We start from the raw sequence: 24,751 nt of genomic DNA, 5'->3' as shown, positions 1-24,751 counted from the left end.
GCTCTTTGCATTTATCGGTCATGGGTGGCCATGATAACTGCTGCGTGTATAACTGCAGCCACCGGAGAGGTAGAAAAGACAATGTTTGTAGTTTTTTTGTATTTCCAAAGGACAGACGTTCGAAATTGTTATGGATTAGTGCCACTGGTCGTGCGGATATTTCATTGAAAGATATAACTGACAACTTCAAAGTCTGTGGCTGTCACTTCCAATCCGGAAAGCCAAACAGGAAAGATAGTAATTCTATTGATGCAGTACCATCAGTTGATTTACCAAAGTCACGCAAAACGGTTAAAACCAGGCGAACTTCAAACAGTATTTCAAGTGCGACATGGGCCGAAGCGACGGAGAGTAGGACTAGAAAAGCCATCGTGGTAGGAAACTGTGTTCCAGATGTGGGCCAAGAAGTTGTATTTCCCCTTGTCCAGAACTCAGATGTAAGTATCAATGAATTCAATATCGTGGACTATATGTTTATACATTTTGTATGACAGTGTGTATGATAACATCTGTTAAAGTCACGCTCAGCTGTCACCTTGATTGGATAGTAAACGTAGGGAGGTCAGGTCACGCCGCTTACACAGCGGAAAGCGGGAAAAAATCTAACCTTGCTGTGTGTTTTCCATCATAACTTCCAAGTTTTGGGTCCTATGGTAAATATAAAAACATATTTAGAAAGTACATTCAGTGGGCTTTTTTGCAATATCTGTAACAATGTATAATCTCTGCGATAAAAACCTCCATCCATGAAAATCCCGCGAGAAATCGCCGGTGATTTCACTTCCTCGTTTGGTTCCCGCTATTTACGCATCTTGTTCAACCTGCGCGTTTCGCGGCATATTTCTAAAAGCTCCGTACGGCGTCCCGGGTGTTATTTCCATGGATTTGACCACATATTCGTGCAGAGGATGAATCAGCCTTTCGAGTGAGGGGTTACAGAAGGTCAGAAAACCGAAAAAAGCAGCCATAGCTTGCATTTTAATTTTTTAATCGCATTTTAGAGTTAGAATAACGAAGTTTGCAAAGTTCTGTAACCCCTACCTAGATAATTTAACTAATTCTCTTTTTATATGAGCTGTTTATTTGTCATTTTTTGCTAAGACGTAGCCGGAACAGCCTTTCGAAAATTTGTGCTTTTGATCTTACCGCAGGTAAAATGGAGGACGCGCCAAGCTGTTCTGCTGATGAAAGGGCTCATGTATTTTCAGCACCCAAAGAGGCTCGAGAATTGTTCACAAAACACAAGATATAATTTCCTAAACTTGATATAATTTCCTTCTACTTCTATATTTCCCAGTACATATATCTAGTCCACTCCATCTGTGCTATGTATTGTATAACAAAGAATTCATCCACTACAAACAGAGATATTTGTTTCATACTACAACTTGGGAACAACATGATACCACTACCTCTGGTACAGGGACAGTTTGACTGTGCTGTTTACACCACCAGTGTTTTCATGATATCCATGGTAATACACCCTAATAAATAAAGCCTGGTGATAATACTGATCTATGAGAATGTGCAGATTTTAGCATATATGTCAGTTAAACACCAAAAGTTGCATCAAGAGGCCCCCAAATTTAAAAAAATCACGATACATGATCTATTTCTCAAATTCACTTTTTTATTTGTTCTACAATGGCTGAGGTAGCTCTGATCTTGGTTTGTGAACTGTTTCTTAATAAGGATACAAATATTGGGAACAAGAGATGGCTCAAAAACTCTTGAAGTCAAATGTCAATGCAGTTTATATGTCAAATATGACTAGGTCTGTTTTGAAAAAGTGTTTCGAAAAAAAAAATTACTTCCCAATTTACTTCTCCACTTTGCAGGATGTGGTATATTAAGAGAGAAAAAGTGAAACACTTCTCACGCCATGAGATGAGATTTCTCGGAGGATTAGTGTTTTCCTTACAACTATTTTCAGTTTGAGACATATCCCAGTTATAAATTTGCTTTCTACGAAACAAGAAAAACTGCATCAACTTTAGGAAGTTATGGATTCTTGAATCTTTGAGCAATACTTTGGTTTGACTGGTTTAATATGAGCAATCATGTGCCATACAAACACGCACACACACAAACACGCACCCACACATTAGATGGTAGACAAATCTATTACATGTCATAGATTGTAGTGATTAATAGGGAAATTAAAGAAATGTCTAGATCTTGTAACCTTGGTCATAACATAAACAACAAGTATTCAACAAGTTGTAACAGATAAAGTATTATGCTATACAATGCCAACTTTTATCCCCTAAAGCCAAATCAAAATAACGGTGTCTTAGGGTTTTGTGATGCAACATATCATGACATGAAACAATACGAGTAAGGAAATTTTTGACCTACTTAATAGAAATGCCACATCCACCATACATCCTTATATAGTATCTTTTAGAAGATCAAATTTAGCTCCCACCAACAAAAAATTCTATTGCATGATTCATACACTGTACATAATATACAAGGAATACCTGTACAATATTTACATAACCTTGTCAAGTTAATTCATCACTATACACTTAGGCTTCATTCACATGCAATGTCTATTTTCTAAATTCTATTTTCTATTCGCGGTATGTCTTATGATCACGGTCTGTGCCCTGAATATCCCGCGGCGTAATTACTGGCAGCGCGAGCCAGTTACTATAAGTAATGATGCAAAGATATGCTTAATACTACCAAATCTATTAAAAGGCCATTTCGGTCGATGCCATTTTGTCTACTTCGACCCACACGAAGCAGCCAAAGTGTCAGGTGGCCTGTCCAACCTTCAGCCCACCAAATACCTCGTCGCCCTTGTCGACCCTTTTTTTGCTACAAAAAAAAACTGGCAATCTGTGTCTGTACATAAAAAATGGAGATATCTTTTGGGGATAACCCTGTAACTGTTTAATTTACATACAGGCATCTTAATTTTTACTGACCGTCCTGGTCTGTAATTAAATTCTAAAGATTATTTGAAAGCTTTTGCCTTGAAGCGTTTAAAGCCATTTTTATACAATTTATATTTACAAGGGGGTAGTTGCTGTTTGTCAGAGAATGGATGAAGAAGCCACTGATGACCAAAAAACTGCAGAATTTCTGAATGAAGAACACTATGAGGCAGGCCACAATTTTCATTTTACAGGGAGTTTAGAGATAAAAGGGGGAGAGGAAAAGGAAGAATGTCCTGAAGGTATTGACTCAAGTATGCCCCTACAACCTTTGTGATTTTATTACGCATTTTCTCCCACAAGTTCTTGATTTACCTGGGTAGAGCGCGCATGAAGTTCTATGACTTCACTGAAATGGTACAAATTCATCAGTGATTTTGTTGACATATTTTCAGTATTGCATGATGCTAATTTGAAAAGTGGCATGCTTTGGATTGTGAACAGGCAGAGGTGGATTCAAACAATTATTACAAAGTAGAATGGTTCATGTTCTTCATAGCGAAGTTTGAACTGGTGTAGCCATATGCTGAAACTAACTTAAATTGGCTTAACAAAGCAGGGCTGATTTGACTAGTTTAAATCAAATTTTAACCATTTGAAGAAAAAAGTGATGAAAAAGTAGTGTTTTGGTAAAATAAACTTATTTTAAATTAGAATTACCCCATATTAGGAACTCTTCCCCTTACTTTGTCTTCTATTTTTCATCAAATCAGGTTTTCAGTTGGAATTGGATAAAGAAGAAACACCGTTAGGGGAAAATGTCATCAGGCCCTTGGAACAATTCCAAGAAGTAGGAATAGGGATAAACATTGGCCAGGAATTGCCCAGGTGGAATGCTTTAAAAGATAGACTACAATTGGAAACAAATGAAAACCTGGCAAAATTTTTGATGGACTAGTAAGTGCCGCCATTTAATGCATATCCATCATCTTTGTTGGTTAATTCTGACAATTTGTATACTTAAAGCAGCCCATTACCAGTTATTTCTCTTTTTCGGAGAAGGGGCATTGAGTTTTAATTTCAAATCTATGTGCACCTGGATCAATATTTACCTAGACAAGACCTTTTCCCACAAAAAAAGGGCAGTTCATTCAAATCCCATGAAACCATCCTGTGTACTGGCTTGAAACCTGATGTATTTAAATTAAATTATTTTTTTAATAACCCTTGAATGTTAAAACTTGTCTCAGTTGTTAAATTGTTCCACCAGTGTATACAGTTGTGTGTGTAGCTAGGTCCGTACATAATGTAATGTGCACAGAGTACAGTACTGGAGTAACATCAACTATCAACTTTTATATACTGGGGGAGGGGGGGGGGGATAACTAGGTTGACCAAAAATTTGAAAGAGGTGCAGTTTTAAAGTTTCTTTTTTGGCTGATGGATTGATTGATCTGGTTTGCTCCTTCAAACTTGGCATTTTGACTTAATTTTAGTCATGTGAGTAACAAGTAGAAGTGGTTTTGTGTTATATGGAATCCAAGCTTGCTTGAAATGTAACTTCAAAGTTAATGGAAATTAAGATTAGAAACTTAGAGTAAAACAGTTATGTTATCTTTATGATACTGTTTGATAAATGAATATACAACTTTTGACTAATATTTTCTATTTCAGCTACTGTAATGGTGGGGACAATATTCTTAATCCAGTCATAAATAACACCATAGGGATGCACAGTTCAACACATTGCAGTTCCAATTCTCAAAGTAAATTGTGCACCAGAATGCAGCAAGAGCCAGAGCAAAATACCTCCATTTCTGAAACAGTCACTGACACCAGAGGAGAGGAAGATTTAGATCACAGAAGAGAGCAAGATTCAGATTACGGTTATTCCTGTACTCCAGCCGTCTCTGACACTAGCAGGGAGCAAGATTCAAATCACATTAATTCCTTTACTCAAGCTGTCTCTGATCCCAAAGGACAACAAGAAGCATCTAAAAGTATACAGATCATACCAACAACACAAACTGACCAACATGCATCGATGAAACAGGTTGGTTCTAGTGGAGTTAAAGATACAGTAAAGAAATACTTGATTGTTTGGGCTCCAAAGCGTCCTAATTCAACCCAAAAAGGAGATTCAATGCCTAACAAAGAAGTCGATTTAAAAAGCCCTTTCACTGTTTCTACTCGACCAAATGTAGTTTGGAGTGAAATACCTATCAAGACAGCAACCAATAAGACTACTATAATATCAAGTGTTTCTTCCAATAAGGTTCTAGCAAGCTCATTGAAATCTACTCAAAGAGGACAATTCTTGCCAGATCAAAATAACACACATGATATTGGCACATTTGTCTCTCAGCCACAACTTACCTTGAAAAACAAAATTACAGACGAGCCTCTTTTAAAGGATTCAGAGAAAAAGTCTAGTGTTACTTGGATTTCTATATTGAAACCAAAAAAATCTAATATTGACACCAGAAAGGAGATAGTTGACACCAAAAAGGAGATAGTTGACACCAAAAAGAAGATATTTGACACCAAGAAGATGGTTCAAAAGTTACAAGGAAATGGGCCTTTCATCTGTGATGCTTGTGGAATGACGTTTAGCTACTTAGCGCTTCTCAACTTACACAAAATAAAGCACAAATCTGTGTCAAAAATGATGTATTACTGTAAAAAATGTAAGTGTTCAGTTTATGAAAAGGATCGAGAGGCTCATGAACGCACTCATAAAAAGGCCTACAAACCAGAAATGTACATATGCCAGTACTGTGGTAAAGACTTTCCTACAATGAATAAATGTACTCTTCATGAAAGAACTCACTTAGGAGAAAGGCCATTTATTTGTAAGGTTTGTGGAAAGGCATTAGTTCGGAAGAGAAACTTGATATTGCATGAAATGACCCATGCTGGAAAAAGGCCACATAAATGCCGTTTCTGTGAGAGACACTTTGTGCAGAAACATGCTGCTATTAACCACGAATGGGTTCACACGGGAGAAAAGCCTTTCAAGTGTAGGTTTTGCGGAAAGAGGTTCACACAAAGTGGTACACGTAACAGCCACGAGAGGATCCACACCAATGTGAGGACCTTCCACTGCCAATATTGCAGGAAAGTTTTCGCTTATGAGAGAGAATGTGTTAAACATGAAGCTGTTCACAAGGACATAAAATCATAAATTATGAAGTGAATTTACTTAGCACCAGTTATATCATAAACAAGAAGTGCGTAATTTGCATGAACAAAATTATACATTTTATTTTTATTCTATTTTATTTTTTTACTTTATTGAAAGTTTGAAGATTTGTTTTTATGTTAATAAAAGCTCCCTTAAAACCATTGGTCACATGAACATGATGCGTTTGACAGTATTTGATAAAAAAAATTAAAAATACTACATTTCCAACATTTGATTGAATAATACACCCCTAAAATATGTATGACTTGGTTGTTGTCTAACTATTTGGGGATTGCGCACAGTTCTAGATGTGAAGAGTGAATTTGTTATTAAAAATAAAGACGGCACTTAAGTTAGTGTCTTATATGAAATTGATTGGACCTGGAGTTTTGCACGAGTTGTGTTTTATAATGATTTGATAGGTCATATACACTTTGCTTTGTCCAATTACAAATAAGATCATAAAAACAGCATAATTTTCACATAAAACCAATTACAATTCAGATAATCCATAATAACATTTCCTAGAGCAATATGCTTCAACTTTCCAATGTTACATATATGCGTCGATTCTGTAGAGTGGATGCCAGTTGGCAGCTTTATTCCATTCAATTGTACAAACAAATTGAGAAGAGATGTTAAAAGATGAACACACATTTCTGTCAGTACAAAATTTTGAGCAATGTTGATTGAAATACTATCCTGTTCGACTGCACAATAAGAGACTCCTCTTAAAGCCTTTGACAATTTGTTTTACAGCAGGAAAACCAGGTGGAGCAAAGAAATGAATTGCTCAGCTCATCACATACCAAAAGGGAGCATCCTCAAGTTATACTTACAAAAAAAATAAATAAATAAATAAATAAAAAATAAAAAAAAATTCCTGCCCGAGACATTAAAAAATGTGTGACATATGAATACCTTTAAGAAATCAAAATCAAAACTTAACAGAGATGTGTGCATTATTACTATGCAAATATGATAAATATAGATGTCATTGCTACTGATGTTATGCCACAGCAATAAGACCAAGTCTGGCAAAGTTAAAACTTGAATGTTCATGCACATGTTTACCGTAGCTATACTATGCAATCATCTTAACGGAATGACAATCTCTTGTTTCCAACATATATACTTGTGTAATCAACAGCTTTTTTTTCTGCATTTCACTTAACACGAGGATGAGACCAATTTTTTAAAAACCTGAATGGGAGGATTCACGTCGAGAAGAGTCGAGGTTTAGTAAGGCTGCGACCCGAATATGGTGGATCTTCTTGAAAGGAAGACCGCTAATCCTATAATGGTCTCTCTGCCTCTCACATACCTCCCCACGCGTTGTTCCTTGACCGGTTGAATTGAGCTGAGATTTAATAAGTGTGCCCCTGCAGGGACAACATGCGGGGAGGCGTATGTGAGGCAGAGAGACCATTAATGGATAAAGCGGTCTACCTTTCATGTAGGTCCACCATATATAGGTCGCAGCCTTACTAGACCTTGGCTCTTCTCGATGTGAATGTTTCCCTATACTAAGCAATCAGCTTAACGGAATGACAATCTCTTGTTTCCAACATACATACATAATCACCAGCTTTTTCTGCATTTTCCTTTACACAAGACGGAGGCAAATTTTTAAAGCTGAATGACTTGGTGAGAATCCCCATAGAGTTGGGTTTTGTTACATAGGCAGGTGGTGTCTATGGGTCTGTTCTCACAACTTTTAGATCGATCTATCACCGCGGGGAGTCTCACTAGATTACTGTCAGATAATCCCCCTTAAGTGTCCGTCCCCGCCTACTACAAGCTTTAAGGGGTAATTAACTTTCGTGTCCGCCCGGCTGACAGCTATTTAGCGTGAACCCCCAGGGATTTAGGTCGATCCAATGTAGGTCGATCTAATCTATGAGAATGGGGTGTATGGGTATGGGGCCTTAGCCTGTTAACAGTTGGGGTCATATTAAAGTACTGGTTTTAGCTTTGCTACATGAAACACAACATTTGTGACCATCTCAACCACCCACTCTCCACTGGGTTGATCTTGTTGAGCACACCCAAGAACATCTTGAAGAGACACATCTCCGAATATCTCATCGATATCCTCACGATATTGGATCTTAGCTGGCATTTTCAGAAGACAGTGACTGTTGCTGCTTGTGTGTTGGTATCGCAAGGCTCCTGTCTTGTTGTTTCTTAGAATAAAACCAAATGAAACATTGATTTTGATAACTGAGCGCTTTTCTTCTAAGATCGGTACCAGATGGTCTCGAAGGTCATTTGGCTGAAAGGCGGTCAGTCGAAAGTTATACCAGTCTTGCAGCCTTTTACCCCTCGAAGACTTGGTGTTACCCCTTAAAAACCTGGTCCTTATGCAGTTCCAGTGTTCCTTGAATGTCTTGGCAACTAAAGGATTGACATTTGGAGATAACAAATTGTCAGGCATGATAACATCATCAGCTGGAAACAATTCAGCAACTATCGATCGCCTTTGATATCTGGCTTTCTCAGAGGTCAAAGTTGATCCCCAGTCACAGCACTTGATATCTGAAAGTGTGACGTCATGGAGGCACATGTGATTCTTCATCCTGTCATAATCTTTGAATTTCTTCTTACATTTAGGGCATTCCGAAGGTGTGACATCATGGAGGCCCATGTGTCTCTTCATATTGTCTTTACGCTTGAACTTCTTTCTGCAGGTAGGGCATTCAAAATCTCTTTCCTTGGAGTGTTTAGAAAGCTTATGATTCTTGATATGAATTGAGCGTTTGAAGGACATGCCGCAGATTTCGCAGAGAAATTTTCTTTTGCGGTGATCATCTGCATGATGTAGTAGGCTTGATTTTGTATTAAACTGCTTTCCACATACTTCACATTTGTGATTGCGTGCACTGTGCCTGAAATCGAAAATGGCTTACATTTTTAACTTGCATGTAAATTCTTGTTGGTTAATTTGTGCTGAGTTTGAAGAGTTAAAATTGCTTCATTTCGGCTGGTTGGCAGACCAAATGTTACTTTCTCTGACACCATCTTAACTGGAATTGGTCTGTTAAACAAGTGATATCCTTGCAAAAATAAAATAAAAAAAAGCTCTGGTCTAAACATGCTGTTGCTGCTGCCATTCCACCCGAGGGTGAAAGATGATGGTTAGTAGTAAAAGAGAGATTTTAGAACCTCTCCTCATACTTTGATCAACCCATCTCCGAGGGCTTTCTGGCCTAATTGCACTCAGCGTTAGTGGCTCTGACGTCTGGCATGCCTACTGAAGCTGTTAGGAGGTAATTAATTATTGTGTAGTAGCTTCGGTAGGCGTGCCAGCCATCTTAGCCGCTTACGGTAAACTGAATGCAATTTAGAAAAATTCCCCTGGAGATGGGTCTATCCTTCTAGATTAATTTAAGTATGGGAATGGGGTCTTGGACCAATAAGCCAAAGCAGGAGTAAGAAGTTAAGAGCTGCAAGAAGCTAAAGAGCATTTTATTATTAATATAACAATTGGATTAATTCATTAATTCAACCTAACTCTTCATATCAATATACAAGGGAAAACATGGCAATATGGTTTATGTAACTCTTATGAAACAGACTAACCTAGATAACATTGCATATTCACAGTAGGTCATGCAGTTTGAGATACCAGCCATTTTGTCTTGGCAACTTCTGTGTTTATTCAAGTAAAATGACACAAAAGAAGACTGTATGATAAAAAAATGAAAAAAAAAAAATAAATAAATAAAAAATAAATACTGGGTTTTGTTTGCTTTTAAATAAGTAATTGTCAGTTTAAATCCGTATAATTTTCAATTTATTAAATAAACTTGTACATGCCTTCATGCATACTGGTTTTCATGATACAAGAACACTGTCAAAGCCACCAGTGACAATATTCTAATGAATTTTGTATAAATCATACAATTAACTCTTCCTGTACAAAGATATCTCTAAACATGACATCAAAATAAACAAGATGTATATCCTGCCTATCCAATGTACGGTAGTTTGACTTGGATGCCAAATTTCGCTTTTTTTATTTATCAAATTACCTAGATTATGAAATGAGGTATATCTTCCATAATTTATATTCATGATACAGTAAAAGTTTTATCTGTTTATTGAATGCAACATCTGTGAAAATGAAATACAGTATATAGTAACAGACAAACATAAACTAGCAATAACTATGAGTGAACCTAATCAAGTCCAAATCATACACTAAGGTCATCAAAACTGCAAAACAATACTTCCATCATATTATATTCACAGACAAAATCTATCATAAGCAAAACATATCAGTGCATTTTCTTCAAACCAGCAGATTAAGGTACATTTTGTATTTGCTTTTAGACATTATCTGCAAACATATTGCTTTTGTTCTTATATTTGCAAAAAGAATTCTTTGTCTGTTAACATTTGGGGTCATATTTAACTTTTGGTTTTAGCTTTGTTACATAAAACACAACATTTGTGACCATCTCAACCACCCACTGTGCACTGGGTTGATCTTGTTGAGCACACCCAAGAACATCTTGAAGAGACACATCTCCGAATATCTCATCGATATCCTCACGATATTGGATCTTAGCAGGCTTTTTCAGAATACAGTGACTGTTGCTGCTTGTGTGTTGATATTGCAAGGCTCCTGTCTTGTTGTTTCTTAGAATAAAGCCAAATGAAACACGGACTTTGAAAAGTGAGCGCTGTTCTTCTAAGATTGGAACCAGATGGTCGCGAAGGTCATTTGGCTGAAAGGCAGTCAGTCGAAAGTTATACCAGTCTTGCAGCCTTTTACCCCTCGAAGACTTGGTGTTACCCCTTAAAAACCTGGTCCTTATGCAGTTCCAGTGTTCCTTGAATGTCTTGGCAACTGAAGGCTTGACATTTGGAGGTAACAAATTGTCAGGCATGATAACATCATCAGCTGGAAACAATTCAGCAACTACTGATCGCCTTTGATATCTGGCTTTCTCAGAGGTCAAAGTTGATCCCCACTCGCAGCACTTGATATCTGAAGGTGAGAGATCATGGAGGCGTATGTGATTCTTCATACTGTCATAATCCTTGAATTTCTTCTTGCATTTAGGGCATTCTGAAGGTGTGACATCATGGAGGCGCATGTGTCTCTTCATAACATCTTTACGCTTGAATTTCTTTCTGCAGGTAGGGCATTCAAAATTTCTTTCCGTGGAGTGTTTAGAAAGCTTATGATTCTTGGCATGAAATGAGCGTTTGAAGGACATACCACAGATTTCGCAATGAAATTTTCTTTTGCTGTGATCATCTACATGATGAAGTAGGCTTGATTTTGTAATAAACTGCTTTCCACATACTTCACATTTGTGAATGAAGCGTGCACTGTGCCTGAAATTGAAAATGGCTTACATTTTTAACTTGCATGTAAATTCTTGTTGGTTAATTTGTGCTGAGTTTGAAGAGTTAAAATTGCTTCATTTCGGCTGGTTGGCAGACCAAATGTAACTTTCTCTGACACCATTGTAAATGGAATTGGTCTGTTAAACAAGTGAGATCCTTGCAAAAATGAAATAGAAATAGCTCTGGTCTAAACATGCTGTTGCTGCTGCCATTCCACCCGAGGGTGAAAGGTGATGGTTAGTAGTAAAAAACAGATTTTATAACCTGTTCACATACCCAGATCCACCCATCTCCGAGGGCTTTCTGGCTTAATTGCACTCAGCGTTAGTGGCTCTGATGTCTGGCATGCCTACTGAAGCTCTTAGGAGGTAATTAATTATTGTTTAGCAGCTTCAGTAGGCATGCCAGACATCTTAGCCGCTTACGGTAAACTGAATGCAATTTAGAAAAATTCCCCTGGAGATGGGTCTATCCTTCTAGATTAATTTAAGTATGGGAATGGGGTCTTGGACCAATAAGCCAAAGCAGGAGTAAGAAGTTAAGAGCTGCAAGCAGCTAAAGAGCATTTTATTATTAATATAACAATTGGATTAATTCATTAATTCAACCTAACTCTTCATATCAATATACAAGGGAAAACATGGCAATATGGTTTATGTAACTCTTATGAAACAGACTAACCTAGATAACATTGCATATTCACAGTAGGTCATGCAGTTTGAGATACCAGACATTTTGTCTTGGCAACTTCTGTGTTTATTCAAGTAAAAATTACACAACAGAAGACTGTATGATAAAAAAATGAAAAAAAAAAAATAAATAAATAAATAATAAATAGTACTGGGTTTTGTTTGCTTTTAAATAAGTAATTGTCAGTTTAAATCCGTATAATTTTCAATTTATTAAATAAACTTGTACATGCCTTCATGCATACTGGTTTTCATGATACAAGAACACTGCCAAAGCCACCAGTGACAATATTCTAATGAATTTTGTATAAATCATACAATTAACTCTTCCTGTACAAAGATATCTCTAAACATGACATCAAAATAAACAAGATGTATATCCTGCCTATCCAATGTACGGTAGTTTGACTTGGATGCCAAATTTCGCTATTTTTATTTATCAAATTACCTAGATTATGAAATGAGGTATATCTTCCATAATTTATATTCATGATACAGTAAAAGTTTTATCTGTTTATTGAATGCAACATCTGTGAAAATGAAATATATAATAACAGACAAACATAAACTAGCAATAACTATGAGTGAACCTAATCAAGTCCAAATCATACACTAAGGTCATCAAAACTGCAAAACAATGCTTCCATCATATTATATTCACAGACAAATCTCCTATCAAAAAACATTACATTTTCTTAAAATCAGCAGATTAAGGTACATTTAGTATTTGCTTTTAGACATAATCAGCAAACACATTGCTTTTGCTGTTATATTTGTAGAAATAATTCTTTGCTTGTTAACAGTTGGAGTCATATTTAAGTATTGGTTTTAGCTTTGTTACATAAAACACAACATTTGTGACCATCTCAACCACCCACTGTGCACTGGGTTGATTTTGTTGAGCGCACCCAAGAACATCTTGAAGAGACACATCTCCAAATATCTCATCGATATCCTCACGATATTGGATCTTAACAGGCTTTTTCAGAAGACAGTGACTGTTGCTGCTTGTGTGTTGATATTGCAGAGCTCCTGTCTTGTTGTTTCTTAGAATAAAACCAAATGAAACATTGACTTTGAAAAGTGACCGCTGTTCTTCTAAGATCTGAATCAGATGGTCTCGAAGGTCATTTGGCTGAAAGGTGGTCAGGCGAAAGTTATACCAGTCTTGCAGCCTGTTACCCCGCGTAGACCTGGTCCTTATGCAGTTCCAGTGTTCCTTGATTGTCTTTGCAACTGAAGGATTGACCTTCGAAGGTAACAAATTGTCAGGCATGATAACACCATCAGATGGAAACATATCTGCAACTACCGATCGCCTTTGATATCTGGGTTTCTTAGCAGTTGAAGTTGATGGGTTCTCTTCAGGAAGTTGTGTGTGTTCCACTTCTCTGCTTGTACTCGATCCCCACTCGCAGCACTTGATTTCCGAAAGTGTGACATCATGAAGGCGCATGTGATTTTTCATAATGTCATTACGCTTGAATTTCTTCTTGCATTTAGGGCATTCTAAAGGTGTGTCATCATGGAGGTGCATATGCCTCTTCATACTGTCATAACGCTTGAATTTCTTCCCGCAGGTAGGGCATTCAAAATTCTTTTCCATGGAGTGTTTAGAAAGCTTATGATTCTTGACATAATCTGAGCATTTGAAAGACATGCCACAGATTTCGCAGTTAAATTTTTTTTTGTGGTGATCATCTGCATGATGAAGTAGGTTTGATTTTGTATTAAACTGCTTTCCACATACTTGACACTTGTGTATGATGCCTGCACTGTGCCTGTAATTGAGAAAGTCTTACACTTAATTGCAACTGGCATTTAAATTCTAGTTGGTTAAAGCAATAATAACTCTTCCTTTGAGATTCAAAAATCCGCATGAAATACATTGTAAAAAACGCATGGAAATATATTCTATTGTATTTTACCACTAAAACGGCCGTTATTGTAGGAAAACTAAAATCTGTGCTTGTCAAGAGGGCTTACGATGCCTTTTTTCCGGTCGACAAGTGCATTTGTTGCTAATGACGTAATGGTGTCACGCGGATTCTCGCGTTCATTCGAGACCAAAATAACATGGCGCCAAACGCATTAGTGCAGACGCAGACGTAAGTTGCGAGTTTTTGTACAGTGCGTCGGATAACGAAAAGCCCAGAATGGCACACATTGCGGATATAAATGCATTTTTAACAAAAAGACGAATATATCTCATGAACCTTATATAGTGTTGTTGTTGTCTGCTTTTCCCGCGGTTTTAAGTAGGTCACCAGTGACTTTGCAATGTCAGAGAGAGCTCCGTCAGTTAAAATCTCTTAAGAGATTTTAACAAAAAACCGTACGTTTAGGAAAAAAAACCTGGATTAACTTTGAATGCAGGAATGGGGTCGTTGGCCATTGGTAAGTACGGGATAATTGCCGTTTTTTCCAGGAAAATCCAATTTTTGGCCAAAACGAAGAGTTATTATGACTTTAATTTGTGCAGAATTTAAAGAGTTAAAATTGCTTTATTTCAGCTGGTTGGCAGAGCAAATGTAACTTACTCAGACACCATAGTAAATGGTACTGGTCTGTTAAACAATTTATTAAAATAAACTTGTACATGCCTTCATGCATTGTGATTTTCACAATACAAGAACAGTGTCAAAAGCCAATGGTGAGTGTTCTAATGAGTTTTGTATAAATCATACAATTAACTCTTCCTGAACAAAGATATCTCTAAACATGACATCAAATAAACAATATGTATATCCTGTCTATCCAATGTAGTTTGACTTGGATGCCAAAATTTTGCTATTCTTATTTAATAAAATAACCTAGTAGATTAATTACATTTGGTAAAGTAGACAAATGGTGAAATAAGGTAAATGAAATACAAAATAACAAGCAAACATAAACTAGCAATAACTATGGGTGAACCTTATAAAGTCCAAATCATACACTAAAGTCATCAAAACTGCAAAACAATGCTTCCATCATGTTATATTCACAGACAAAATCTATCACAAGCATAACATTTCAGTGCATTTTCTTTAAACCAGCAGATTAAGGTACATTTTGTATTTGCTTTTAGACATTATCTGCAAACATATTGCTTTTGTTGTTATATTTGCAAGAAGAATTCTTTGTCTGTTAACATTTGGGGTCATATTTGAGTTTTGGTTTTAGCTTTGTAACATAAAACACAACATTTGTGACCATCTCAACCACCCACTGTGCACTGGGTTGATTTTGTTGAGCGCACCCAAGAACATCTTGAAGAGACACATCTCCAAATATCTCATCGATATCCTCACGATATTGGATCTTAGCTGGCTTTTTGAAAAGACAGTGACTGTTGCTGCTTGTGTGTTGATATTGCAGAGCTCCTGTCCTGTTGTTTCTTAGAATAAAACCAAATGAAACATTGATTTTGAAAAGTGAGCGCTGTTCTTCTAAGATCGGAACCAGATGGTCGCGAAGGTCATTTGGCTGAAAGGCGGTCAGTCGAAAGTTATACCAGTCTTGCAGCCTGTTACCCCTAGAAGACTTGGTGTTACCCCTTAAAAACCTGGTCCTTATGCAGTTCCAGTGTTCCTTGAATGTCTTGGCAACTGAAGGCTTGACATTTGGAGGTAACAAATTGTCAGGCATGATAACATCATCAGCTGGAAACAATTCGGCAACTACAGATCGCCTTTGATATCTGGCTTTCTCAGAGGTCAAAGTTGATCCCCACTCGCAGCACTTGATATCTGAAGGTTTGAGATCATGGAGGCGCATGTGATTCTTCAAACTGTCATAATCCTTGAATTTCTTATTGCATTTAGGGCATTCTGAAGGTGTGACATCATGGAGGCGCATGTGTCTCTTCATATTGTCTTTACGCTTGAATTTCTTCCCGCAGGTAGGGCATTCAAAATTCTTTTCCGTGGAGTGTTTAGAAAGCTTATGATTCTTGACATAACTTAAGCGTTTGAAGGACATGCCGCAGATTTCGCAGTGAAATTTTCTTTTGCGGTGATCATCTACATGATGAAGTAGGTTTGATTTTGAATCACACTGCTTTCCACATACTTCACATTTGTGAATGATGCTTGCACTGTGCCTGAAATTGAGAATGGCTCACACTTTTAACTTGCATGTAAATTCTTATTGGTTAATTTGTGCCGAGATTGAAGAGTAAAAAATGCTTGATTTCAGCTGGTTGGCAGACCAAATGTAACTTTCTCTGACACCATCTTAAATGGAATTGGTCTGTTAAACAAGTGAGATCCTTGCAAAAATGAAATAGAAATTGCTCTGGTCTAAACACGCTTTCCGAGGGCTTTCTTGCTTAATTGCACTCAGCTTTAGTGGATCTGACGTCTGGCATGCCTACCGAAGCTGTTAGTAGGTAATTAACTGTTTTAGCAGCTTCAGTAGGTGTGACAGACATCTAAGCTGCTTAAGCTGAAAGCCATTTAGCAAGAATTCCCTTGGAGATGGGTCTTTCCTTCTAGATTGATTTTGGGACAGGAATGAGGTCTTAAACCAACAAACCAAAGCAGGAGTAAGAAGCTACCAGCTGCAAGCAGCTAACAGGAGTATTTTATTACCCCCGCCAAGGAGGTTATGTTTTCACCCCTGTTCGTCTGTCTGTCATCAACATAACTCAAAAAGTTATGGACCAATTTTAATGAAATTTTCAGGAACTATCAGAAGTGCGCCAAGGAAGAGATGATTAGTTTTTGGTGTTGATCCGGATCATCAATCAATCAATAATCAATAATAATAAAAAAAAAATTGTTGCCTTGACCGAGGTCTGCGCTCTCTGAGTGCTTTTCTTGTTATCAATATTACAATTGGATTAATTTATTCTTTTAAATCATTGTGAAACATTACACAACCTAAACCTTTATAACACTAGGTTTGCAAGGAAAAACATAGCAATATGTTTTATGTAACTCTTATGAAACAGACCAACCATGATAACTTTGCATAGTAAATGAAACATATTCACAGTAGGCCATGCAATATGAGATAACGGATTTTCTCTTGGCAACTTCTTTGTTTATTCAAGTAAAATGACACAGCAGAAGACTGTATGATTACAAAAAAAAAAAAATGAAAAAAAAAAAACTTAACACTGGGACTTGTTTGATTTTAAGTGAATTACTGTCAGTTAAAACGAGTCTTATTTTCAATTTATTAAAACAAACTGGTGCATGCCTGCGTGTGTTGTGGTTTTCAAGATACAAGAATAGTGTCAAATACTAACAGTGACAATGTTCTAATGAGTGTAATATAAATCATACAATTCACTATTTTGTATTTGCTTTTAGCCATAATCTGCAAACACATTGCTTTTGTTGTTATATTTGCAGAAAGAATTCTTAGCCTGTTAACTGTTAGGGACATATTTAAGTATTGGTTTTAACTTTGTTACATAAAACACTACATTTGTGACCATCTCAACCACCCACTGTGCACTGGGTTGATCTTGTTGAGCGCACCCAAGAATATCTTGAAGAGATATATCTCCAAATATCTCATCGATATCCTCACGATATTGGATCTTAGCTGGCTTTTTCAGAATACAGTGACTGTTGCTGCTTGTGTGTTGGTATCGCAAGGCTCCTGTCTTGCTGTTTCTTAAAATAAAACCAAATGAAACATTGATTTTAAAAAGCGAGTGCTGTTCTTCTAAAATCGGAACTAGATGGTCTCGAAGGTCATTTGGCTGAAAGGTGGTCAGTCGAAAGTTGTACCAGTCTTGCAGCCTGTTACCCCTTGAAGACCTTGTCCTTATGCAGTTCCAGTGTTCCTTGAATGTCTTGGCAACTGAAGGATTGACCTTCGGAGGTAACAAATTTTCAGGCATGATAACATCAGATGGAAACATATCTGCAACTATCGATCGCCTTTGATATCTGGGTTTCTTAGCAGTCAAAGTTGATGGGTTCTCTTCAGGAAGTTGGGTGTGTTCCACTTCTCCGCTTGAACTCGATCCCCACTGGCAGCACTTGATATCTGACAGTGTGTCATCATGGAGGTTCATATGCCTCTTCATACTGCCATAACGCTTGAATTTCTTCTCGCAGGTAGGGCATTCAAAATTCTTTTCTGTGGAGTGTGTATACAGCTTATGATTCTTGGCGTGAACTTGGCGTTTGAAGGACATGCCACAAATATTGCAGCTAAACTTTCTTTTGCTGTGAACTCGTGCATGATAAAGTAGGTTTGGTTTTGTATTAAACTGCCTTCCACATACTTCACACTTATGTATGATGTGTGCAGTGTGCCTGAAATTGAGAAAGGCCAACACTTAATAATGACATTTAAATTCTTTTTGGATTTATGTAATTCTTTTTGCCTTTTTTTGTGCTGAGATTGAATAGTGAAATGTTCATAGTTCCTATAAAATGTGAAAGTTTTAGTAGGCTTACAGTTGGTTTTGAAGAAATGATTGACAGGGGTAGACAGTAATGGACACTTAATTCACAGGCCAGTAGCCGGGCGGGGGGGGGGGGGGGGGGGGGGGGGGGGGGGGTTCAGTGGGTTCAAAAAGACCGCCCCTTTTGCTGGGAAAAGGTCCACTCAGGGTAAAATTTGATCTGGGTACATGATGTTTTTGTGGAAAAGGTCCACTTTTTCAGAAAATGAACCCCCCTTTTGAAATTGCTGGCTACGGGCCTGCTTTAAACAGACTGGAAGACAAGAGTTTACCAAAAGACAATATCAGGCACATCACACCTGTAGACTAATTGGCCATTTACGCAGTCAAAAGTTGATAGTTACCAAGCACTAGTCAACACAAAGTATAGTGGGTGATATGGTTTATATCTTGTTTTTTAATATTGTGTTAAGAGATGTCTTCACTCGGTAAGAATAAAAGGATCAGAACAGCAATACTACTACCAGGTTTTGTACCACCAGCAGGATTTTCTGCATTCAAGTTCTTATAATTTGGACACATAAGGAATAGGGAATTGGGAAAGTGCATTACCTGGTGAAAAGTCAAAAGCCATGTTCAAGATCACATTAATAGTCCCAACTGATTTCCTATTCAATTTCAAAAGAAGCTAAGGATATATCTTTTCTAGTTTTGCAGATGTAAGGGCTAGAACAATGGATGCCAAAAGAGAAAATCTTGTCATGGTATCCAAAATTTTGCATAATTTTACAAGATCCACCTTGAATTGGTATTAGAATATGGGGACCACAAGAGAGTAGGGTAGCAATTTCTCCACTTGGAAAATAGCTGAATTAACTGAATTTTTGAGTCAGACTTGCACTTTTTTCTCAATATAAAAGAAATATTGAGAGAATCTGTACATGCCACTGACAAGATAAGAGACAAATGGCGCTTGCAAAGCAAAATTTGTCCAGAGGACGTACTGTGCAGCAATGGCCACATTTCAAAAGGCTACATGACCAGAAATTTGTTAGTGGTTTAAGAAAATGTCTTCAGTAACTTTGCCAAATGATATGCATATCTTTTCAGGCCTGAGCCAGCAATTTCAAAAATGCAAATTTTTTCTGAAAAAGTGAACCTTTTCCCATAAAACCTTTATGTACCTAGATCAAATTTTACCCTGAGTGGACCTTTTCCCAGCAAAAGGGGCAGTCTTTTTGAAACCCCTGAAACCCCCCCCCCCCCCTGGCTCTTTCTTGCTTCTTTAAAAACGGCTCTTACATTTTGAAAGGACTTTTGTAGCTACCTTAATTATCTCTATGGCCTGTTACAGGTCAGAGTACCCAATGCCAGCAAAAATCAATGACAAAAGATTTAAAGAAGTTCTAATATTTTATTAAAACTAAATAAACTAATGACAATAACAATAAGCTATTCTTAATACACAAATAAACCTATCTGAAAGCATGAAGTGTCCTGTGTGAAAGTCCGATGTGAATCTGTCGACTGGAGATTGAATGGAGATAAATCGGCTCAAAGTTCAGTGAAAGTGTCCGATGAAATCCCACAGTTATTACGATGCAAGTTCCAGTAGAAAATATAAGTGTCGGTTCAGTGGTAAATAGGTTCCAAAAAAAAAAAAAAAATACTCTCCTTCAAAAGTCCCAAAACAAAACTCAGTCTCCTATCCGTTCATACTCCCAGCGTCTGTCTCAACTAATGCTCTCGAGATACTCATGCTCTCGCGATATGGTGACGTCATAAGCTGACCTACTTATACACAACACTTTACAGGCCTTAACAGATTTATGTGCAGCTTTTTTTTCACTGTATGGGAGTGGTACGACTCTTTTGCTTTCAGGAAAGATGATAAAAGTTAATTTTTAAAAGAACAACATCAAAGCTGAATTTATGAAAAAAATGTTTTATTGACATTTATACACTAATGCAACATCACACACAAAATCACATGCAAACCTATATTAATGATCTGAGTAAATGACAAACAATAATATAATTATCCAAAAATGTCCCTAGTAGAATAAGAATGCTATTAGTAAGATAAATGTGTCACATTACTTGAACAACAAAATTGTCTGTGACATCATATTGCATGAAATTCTGTGTTAGTCTGTGAACAGCTAAAGGTCACTGTGCATGGGGTCTTGCAAAACCGCTTTTAGTTCTGTTTCCATCCCCCCTTATCCATTATTTTCTTTTTAATATCACTACATTTTAATCATAGTAGGGGTGAAATTATTTTGCTGTTTAAAATAATTAGTATTTCTTCATTTTCATTGTAGAAAAGTAAGACAGTGCCAGGGAAAATTACTGGTCATTGAAGTTCTATACTTCTATTTTACTTCAATTTCTACAATTCAACAAATTTGACTTGAACAGCGTATACCATTTACTGAAATCAGTGATTGGAGATAAGCTTTTCAAGTGCAGTCACTGGCTACATGTTTAACACCCCATTTCCATAGATTTTTAGATCGATCTATCCCTGTGGGGAGTCTCACTAGATTGCTGTCAGCTTGGCTTAAGCGTCTGTCCCGCCTACTAAAAGCTGTAAGGGGGTAATTAACTATGGTGCCCGCTTGCCTGACTGCAATTTAGCATGAACCCCCATGGAGTTAGGCCAATCTAAAGTAGATCGAACTAATCTCTGGAAATGGGGTCTTACTGTTAGATTCTATTCTTCGTAGTTAAACATAAACTTCAGTGAAAAATAAAAAAAACATTTCCAATTTTTGCCTACCTTACGGAGTCTTCATTCTCTGCGACTCCACTATCTGGTGGTGCGTCAACAATCTCAGATGATTGAGGAAATAGTGTCTCACTTGCATGTTTAGAATAGCTAGAAATAATAATAAAAATGGTCTGATAAAATATAAGGAAAATTAATAAATGAAAAGTAAGATAAAGTATGTATGATATCTGGGACAGAGCCTAAAATTAAACTTCAGTGAAAAAAAACCTTTCCAATTTCGGCCTACCTTACAGAGTCTTCATTCTTTGTGATTTTGCTATCAGGTGGCGGGACAACAATCTCAGATGATTGAGGAGATAGGGTCTCACTTGTATGCTTATAATTGCTAGAATTTATAATAAAAATAGTCTGACAAAAGAAAAGGATAAAATATAAGGAAAATTAATAAAAGAAAAGGAAAAGTAATATAAAGTATCTTTGATATCTGGGACAGAGCCTTAAAATAAACTTCAGTGAAGAAAAAACATTTCCAATTTTTGCCTACCTTACTAGTACGTAGTCTTCATTCTTTATGATTCCATTATCTGGTGGTGGGTCAACAATCTCAGATGACTGAGGAGAAACCGTCTCACTTGTATGCTTAAAATAGCTGAAAATAAAAATGTCTGATAGTGATAAAAATATGAGAGAAAGGAGGTGAAATATCTTTACTTGGACAGAGCCTTCAGGAAGATACCTAGCTCAGGCCTGTAGGCAGGGGGGTTTGGGGGGGGGGGTTTGAAAGAACCGCCCCTTTTGCTGGGAAAAGGTCAACTCTGGGTAAAATTTGATCTAGGTACGTGAAGTTTTTTATGGAAAAAGGCACACATTTTCAGAAAAAGAACCCCCTTTTGAAATTGCTGGCTACAGGCCTGTAGCTATATCTGAACTAGTCAGTCAAATAACCATTCCTTGAGTCACTCACATTCATATCCCCACTGAAGATAGGTGGTATCAAGCTTTCCATTAGATCGCTGCTACAGTATCAGTCAAGTCTAGTGTGAGATTATTATTATTATTTTTTTTTTTGCTTATTGTTATGTGATTTATCAATCAAACCACAAGGAAACAAGGTTAAAATAACTCTGTTTCCATTCACAAATTTCCAAATTTAACCAATAAGATCTTACATAAATCTTTGTATTAATACTTACAAATCCATCAAGAATTCTGCCAACTTTTCATGTGTATTCAACTGTAGTTGATCTTTCAAAGCATTCCATCTTGGTAATTGCTGGCCAATTTTGATCTCCACCCCTAATTCCTGAAATTGTTTAAAGGACCTGATCTCTTCCATGTATGGTGTTCCTTCTATCTCCCTTTTAATCTGTGGCTGAAAACCTGAATTGATATGGAACAGTTTATTCTGATTTATATGTGTTATAAATACAGAAAATTTAACTGACTTCATATGTAATTTTTTTAAAAGGTAGAATATGAAAAATGAAGAAATTTTCTCTCTGCCATTATGTATCATTAAGAACATACACCAACTTTAGAATAAACAACATGGAATGAAATTCTCCCATTAAACTGGACTTCCCCTCCTTCTTAAACCTACTAGGAAAACTACTTCTTTACAAACTGGATCAGCCCTGCATATTGCAGGCTTCATTAAGAGCATGCCTCCCTTGGCTGTAATAAAACTATTAGAAATCATCTCTTACCGTCCCCCACTTCACTATGGGCCCATAGTGCTCATTATCTCCCCCCCCCCCCCCCCAATCATTACTCTAGGACCGCAAGCAAGATTATGATAAATTTCTATTATCAAGCCCCCGCATTATTACTTCCCAGCACCAACAGTTTCGTGCACTGTTACCCACCAGGCCTACATGTACTCGCTAATCCACATATAAATCTGTCAGAATTACACACTGTTACCCACCAGGCCTACTCGCTAATCCACATATAAATCTGTCAGAATTACACACTGTTACCCACCAGGCCTACTCGCTAATCCACATATGAATCTGTCAGAATTACACACTGTTACCCACCAGGCCTACTCGCTAATCCACATATGAATCTGTCAGAATTACACACTGTTACCCACCAGGCCTACTCGCTAATCCACATATAAATCTGTCAGAATTACACACGCGCGCCGCATGGAATGAATTCAGTGGGTTGCATGGGCTGTTCAACATTTGAACAATTTTGAGCTATTTTTGAATGAATACCAACATTTCAACAAGTGTCACTTTCGGCTCCTGGTAATTTGTAGTAAGGTTATAGCATAACATTAAGGATTGCATTTTACAGGGTACATATCACATTTTTGCCAATGGGGAATAATAGTGCACTGGAGTTCCTATCAGCGAGTGGACGTAACAAGCTGCTTATTATTACAATGTGCGGAAGAAATATGGTCATACATGAAAACTCTGAAGAAAGCTTGTTTCCATATGTTTAACAAAAGCGTACTAGTACAAGTATGTGCGTGTGTTGTGCATGTGCATGTGTGCGTGTCTCTGTAGCAAGTCTAGTCACATAACATACCTAAGTCAATTCCATGGGAGCAGTCGTCTTCCTCTTCTTTCTTTATATTCTTTATATCATGATCAAGACATGATTGACAAACTTCTGCTTCTGACTTAACCTGAATGTTGCCTGCGGTGAGATATTCCATGCTTTCTGGGTCATTTGTGGCTCTTTTATCCATTACTTTCGCTGCAACTCTCCACAATACTAGAAGCCTAACTTTGGGGCCTTGTGTGAGTATGAAGAAACGCTTGATTTACAACATGGTATGCAATAGTACCCAAGTATAATAAACATTGTTTATACTACACTATACTATATATCTTATATCTATTTGTACCACGATCGGCTGTCACCTTGAATGGTTAGAATCCCTAAGGAGATTTAACATATGTTTTCAATACTGTAACCCATTTAGATTTTTTCTTTATGGTGGAATAATATAGTACTGTAAGATTGTTTTAATGTTTTTAAAATGTATGCACCCGATTTAATAGTCGCCAAATTTATAGTCCTTGACTTTGGCTATATGAAATATTTAAGCATCTTCAGAGTAGTTTAAATGTTTAAACAATATTTTAAATTATACACATATTTTAACAATATTTTAATTTATACACATATTTTAAGTGTCACGTCATTGTATAAAATACTTAGGAATCAAGATAACTTACGCGTGTAAAGAAGATTACCATGTACACGTCACTGTGCTGTCAGCAGGCCGAAATCAGTTTAACACTTCACTGAGTGCTTCACTGCCCCTGGATAGTTACTACTGTATCGCCCCTAGCGGATTGTGATATACCTACCAAAACGCGGGAAAACCAAGCCGAAATTTTAGTGAAGCAGAAGGGCCTAAAGTGTGATCCAAACCACAAAATCAAACATAGACCAGCAAACCAACTTTGAAAAATCTCAAAATTTTAACGTACACAAACCCAGAAAAAATCATGCGATTTCTTCTTAAATAAAACTTCCGAAGCCCAACAAGTAATGCAATGTACACAACTGGCCCTACTGACC

The 24,751-nt window shown here is 37.1% G+C and overlaps 3 protein-coding genes across 10 annotated transcripts; 1 reads left to right on the top strand and 2 right to left on the bottom strand.

The window, feature by feature from the left end:
* Nucleotides 1-20: 20 nt before the first annotated feature.
* Nucleotides 21-6,444, top strand: LOC106178228 (uncharacterized). 2 transcript variants are annotated; one of them, XM_013561340.3, is made up of 4 exons: nucleotides 21-437; nucleotides 3,028-3,187; nucleotides 3,659-3,842; nucleotides 4,560-6,444. In XM_013561340.3, exons 1-4 carry the CDS (start codon nucleotides 21-23, stop codon nucleotides 6,067-6,069), a joined length of 2,271 nt encoding a protein of 756 aa, XP_013416794.2. In that variant the 3' UTR covers nucleotides 6,070-6,444. The 2 variants fall into 2 exon arrangements, with proteins under 2 accessions (XP_013416794.2, XP_086851079.1); XM_086994953.1 differs by having other exon boundaries at nucleotides 3,028-3,199.
* A 195-nt stretch (nucleotides 6,445-6,639) lies between these two features.
* LOC106177943 (uncharacterized) lies at nucleotides 6,640-24,666 on the bottom strand. Of its 6 annotated transcripts, none has more exons than XM_086994958.1 (7): nucleotides 24,403-24,666; nucleotides 23,747-23,956; nucleotides 22,399-22,585; nucleotides 21,750-21,854; nucleotides 21,492-21,590; nucleotides 21,254-21,352; nucleotides 6,640-8,957 (listed from the first exon to the last, which is right to left on the bottom strand). In XM_086994958.1, exons 2-7 carry the CDS (start codon nucleotides 23,907-23,909, stop codon nucleotides 8,024-8,026), a joined length of 1,587 nt encoding a protein of 528 aa, XP_086851084.1. In that variant the 5' UTR covers nucleotides 23,910-23,956; nucleotides 24,403-24,666; the 3' UTR covers nucleotides 6,640-8,023. The 6 variants fall into 6 exon arrangements, with proteins under 6 accessions (XP_086851084.1, XP_086851087.1, XP_086851083.1 ...); XM_086994957.1 differs by lacking the exon at nucleotides 6,640-8,957 and adding an exon at nucleotides 14,673-16,203; XM_086994959.1 differs by lacking the exon at nucleotides 6,640-8,957 and adding an exon at nucleotides 17,290-18,379.
* Nucleotides 10,156-24,740, bottom strand: LOC147759801 (uncharacterized). Of its 2 annotated transcripts, none has more exons than XM_086994967.1 (2): nucleotides 24,661-24,736; nucleotides 10,156-11,418 (listed from the first exon to the last, which is right to left on the bottom strand). In XM_086994967.1, the coding sequence occupies exons 1-2, from the start codon at nucleotides 24,678-24,680 to the stop codon at nucleotides 10,464-10,466; spliced, it is 975 nt and encodes a 324-aa protein (XP_086851093.1). In that variant the 5' UTR covers nucleotides 24,681-24,736; the 3' UTR covers nucleotides 10,156-10,463. The 2 variants fall into 2 exon arrangements, with proteins under 2 accessions (XP_086851093.1, XP_086851092.1); XM_086994966.1 differs by lacking the exon at nucleotides 10,156-11,418 and adding an exon at nucleotides 11,962-13,900 and having other exon boundaries at nucleotides 24,661-24,740.
* Between the last annotated feature and the right edge of the window lie 11 nt (nucleotides 24,741-24,751).

This window comes from Lingula anatina, chromosome 9, assembly GCF_051362555.1.
Source record: "Lingula anatina isolate TDL-2025a chromosome 9, LinAna3.0, whole genome shotgun sequence".
NCBI classification, from domain to species: Eukaryota; Metazoa; Brachiopoda; class Lingulata; order Lingulida; family Lingulidae; genus Lingula; species Lingula anatina.
This window is presented reverse-complemented; position numbering and strand designations above follow the sequence as displayed.

What these genes read in the sequence shown, in the direction of transcription:
- LOC106178228 (XM_086994953.1), top strand. Translation starts at nt 21, where the DNA reads ATGGGTGGCCATGATAACTGCTGCGTGTATAACTGCAGCCACCGGAGA. An exon ending in CCCTTGTCCAGAACTCAGAT is followed by an intron (nt 438 to 3,027) that starts GTAAGTATCAAT and finishes TATATTTACAAG; the next exon opens with GGGGTAGTTGCTGTTTGTCA. An exon ending in TCCTGAAGGTATTGACTCAA is followed by an intron (nt 3,200 to 3,658) that starts GTATGCCCCTAC and finishes TCATCAAATCAG; the next exon opens with GTTTTCAGTTGGAATTGGAT.
- LOC106177943 (XM_086994957.1), bottom strand. Translation starts at nt 23,909, where the DNA reads ATGGATAAAAGAGCCACAAATGACCCAGAAAGCATGGAATATCTCACC. An exon ending in CTCCCATGGAATTGACTTAG is followed by an intron (nt 22,586 to 23,746) that starts GTATGTTATGTG and finishes ATATCAATTCAG; the next exon opens with GTTTTCAGCCACAGATTAAA. An exon ending in GCAGAATTCTTGATGGATTT is followed by an intron (nt 21,855 to 22,398) that starts GTAAGTATTAAT and finishes TTTTATTTTCAG; the next exon opens with CTATTTTAAGCATACAAGTG.
- LOC147759801 (XM_086994966.1), bottom strand. Translation starts at nt 24,680, where the DNA reads ATGATTTTTTCTGGGTTTGT. An exon ending in ATGATTTTTTCTGGGTTTGT is followed by an intron (nt 13,901 to 24,660) that starts GTACGTTAAAAT and finishes TCTCAATTACAG; the next exon opens with GCACAGTGCAGGCATCATAC.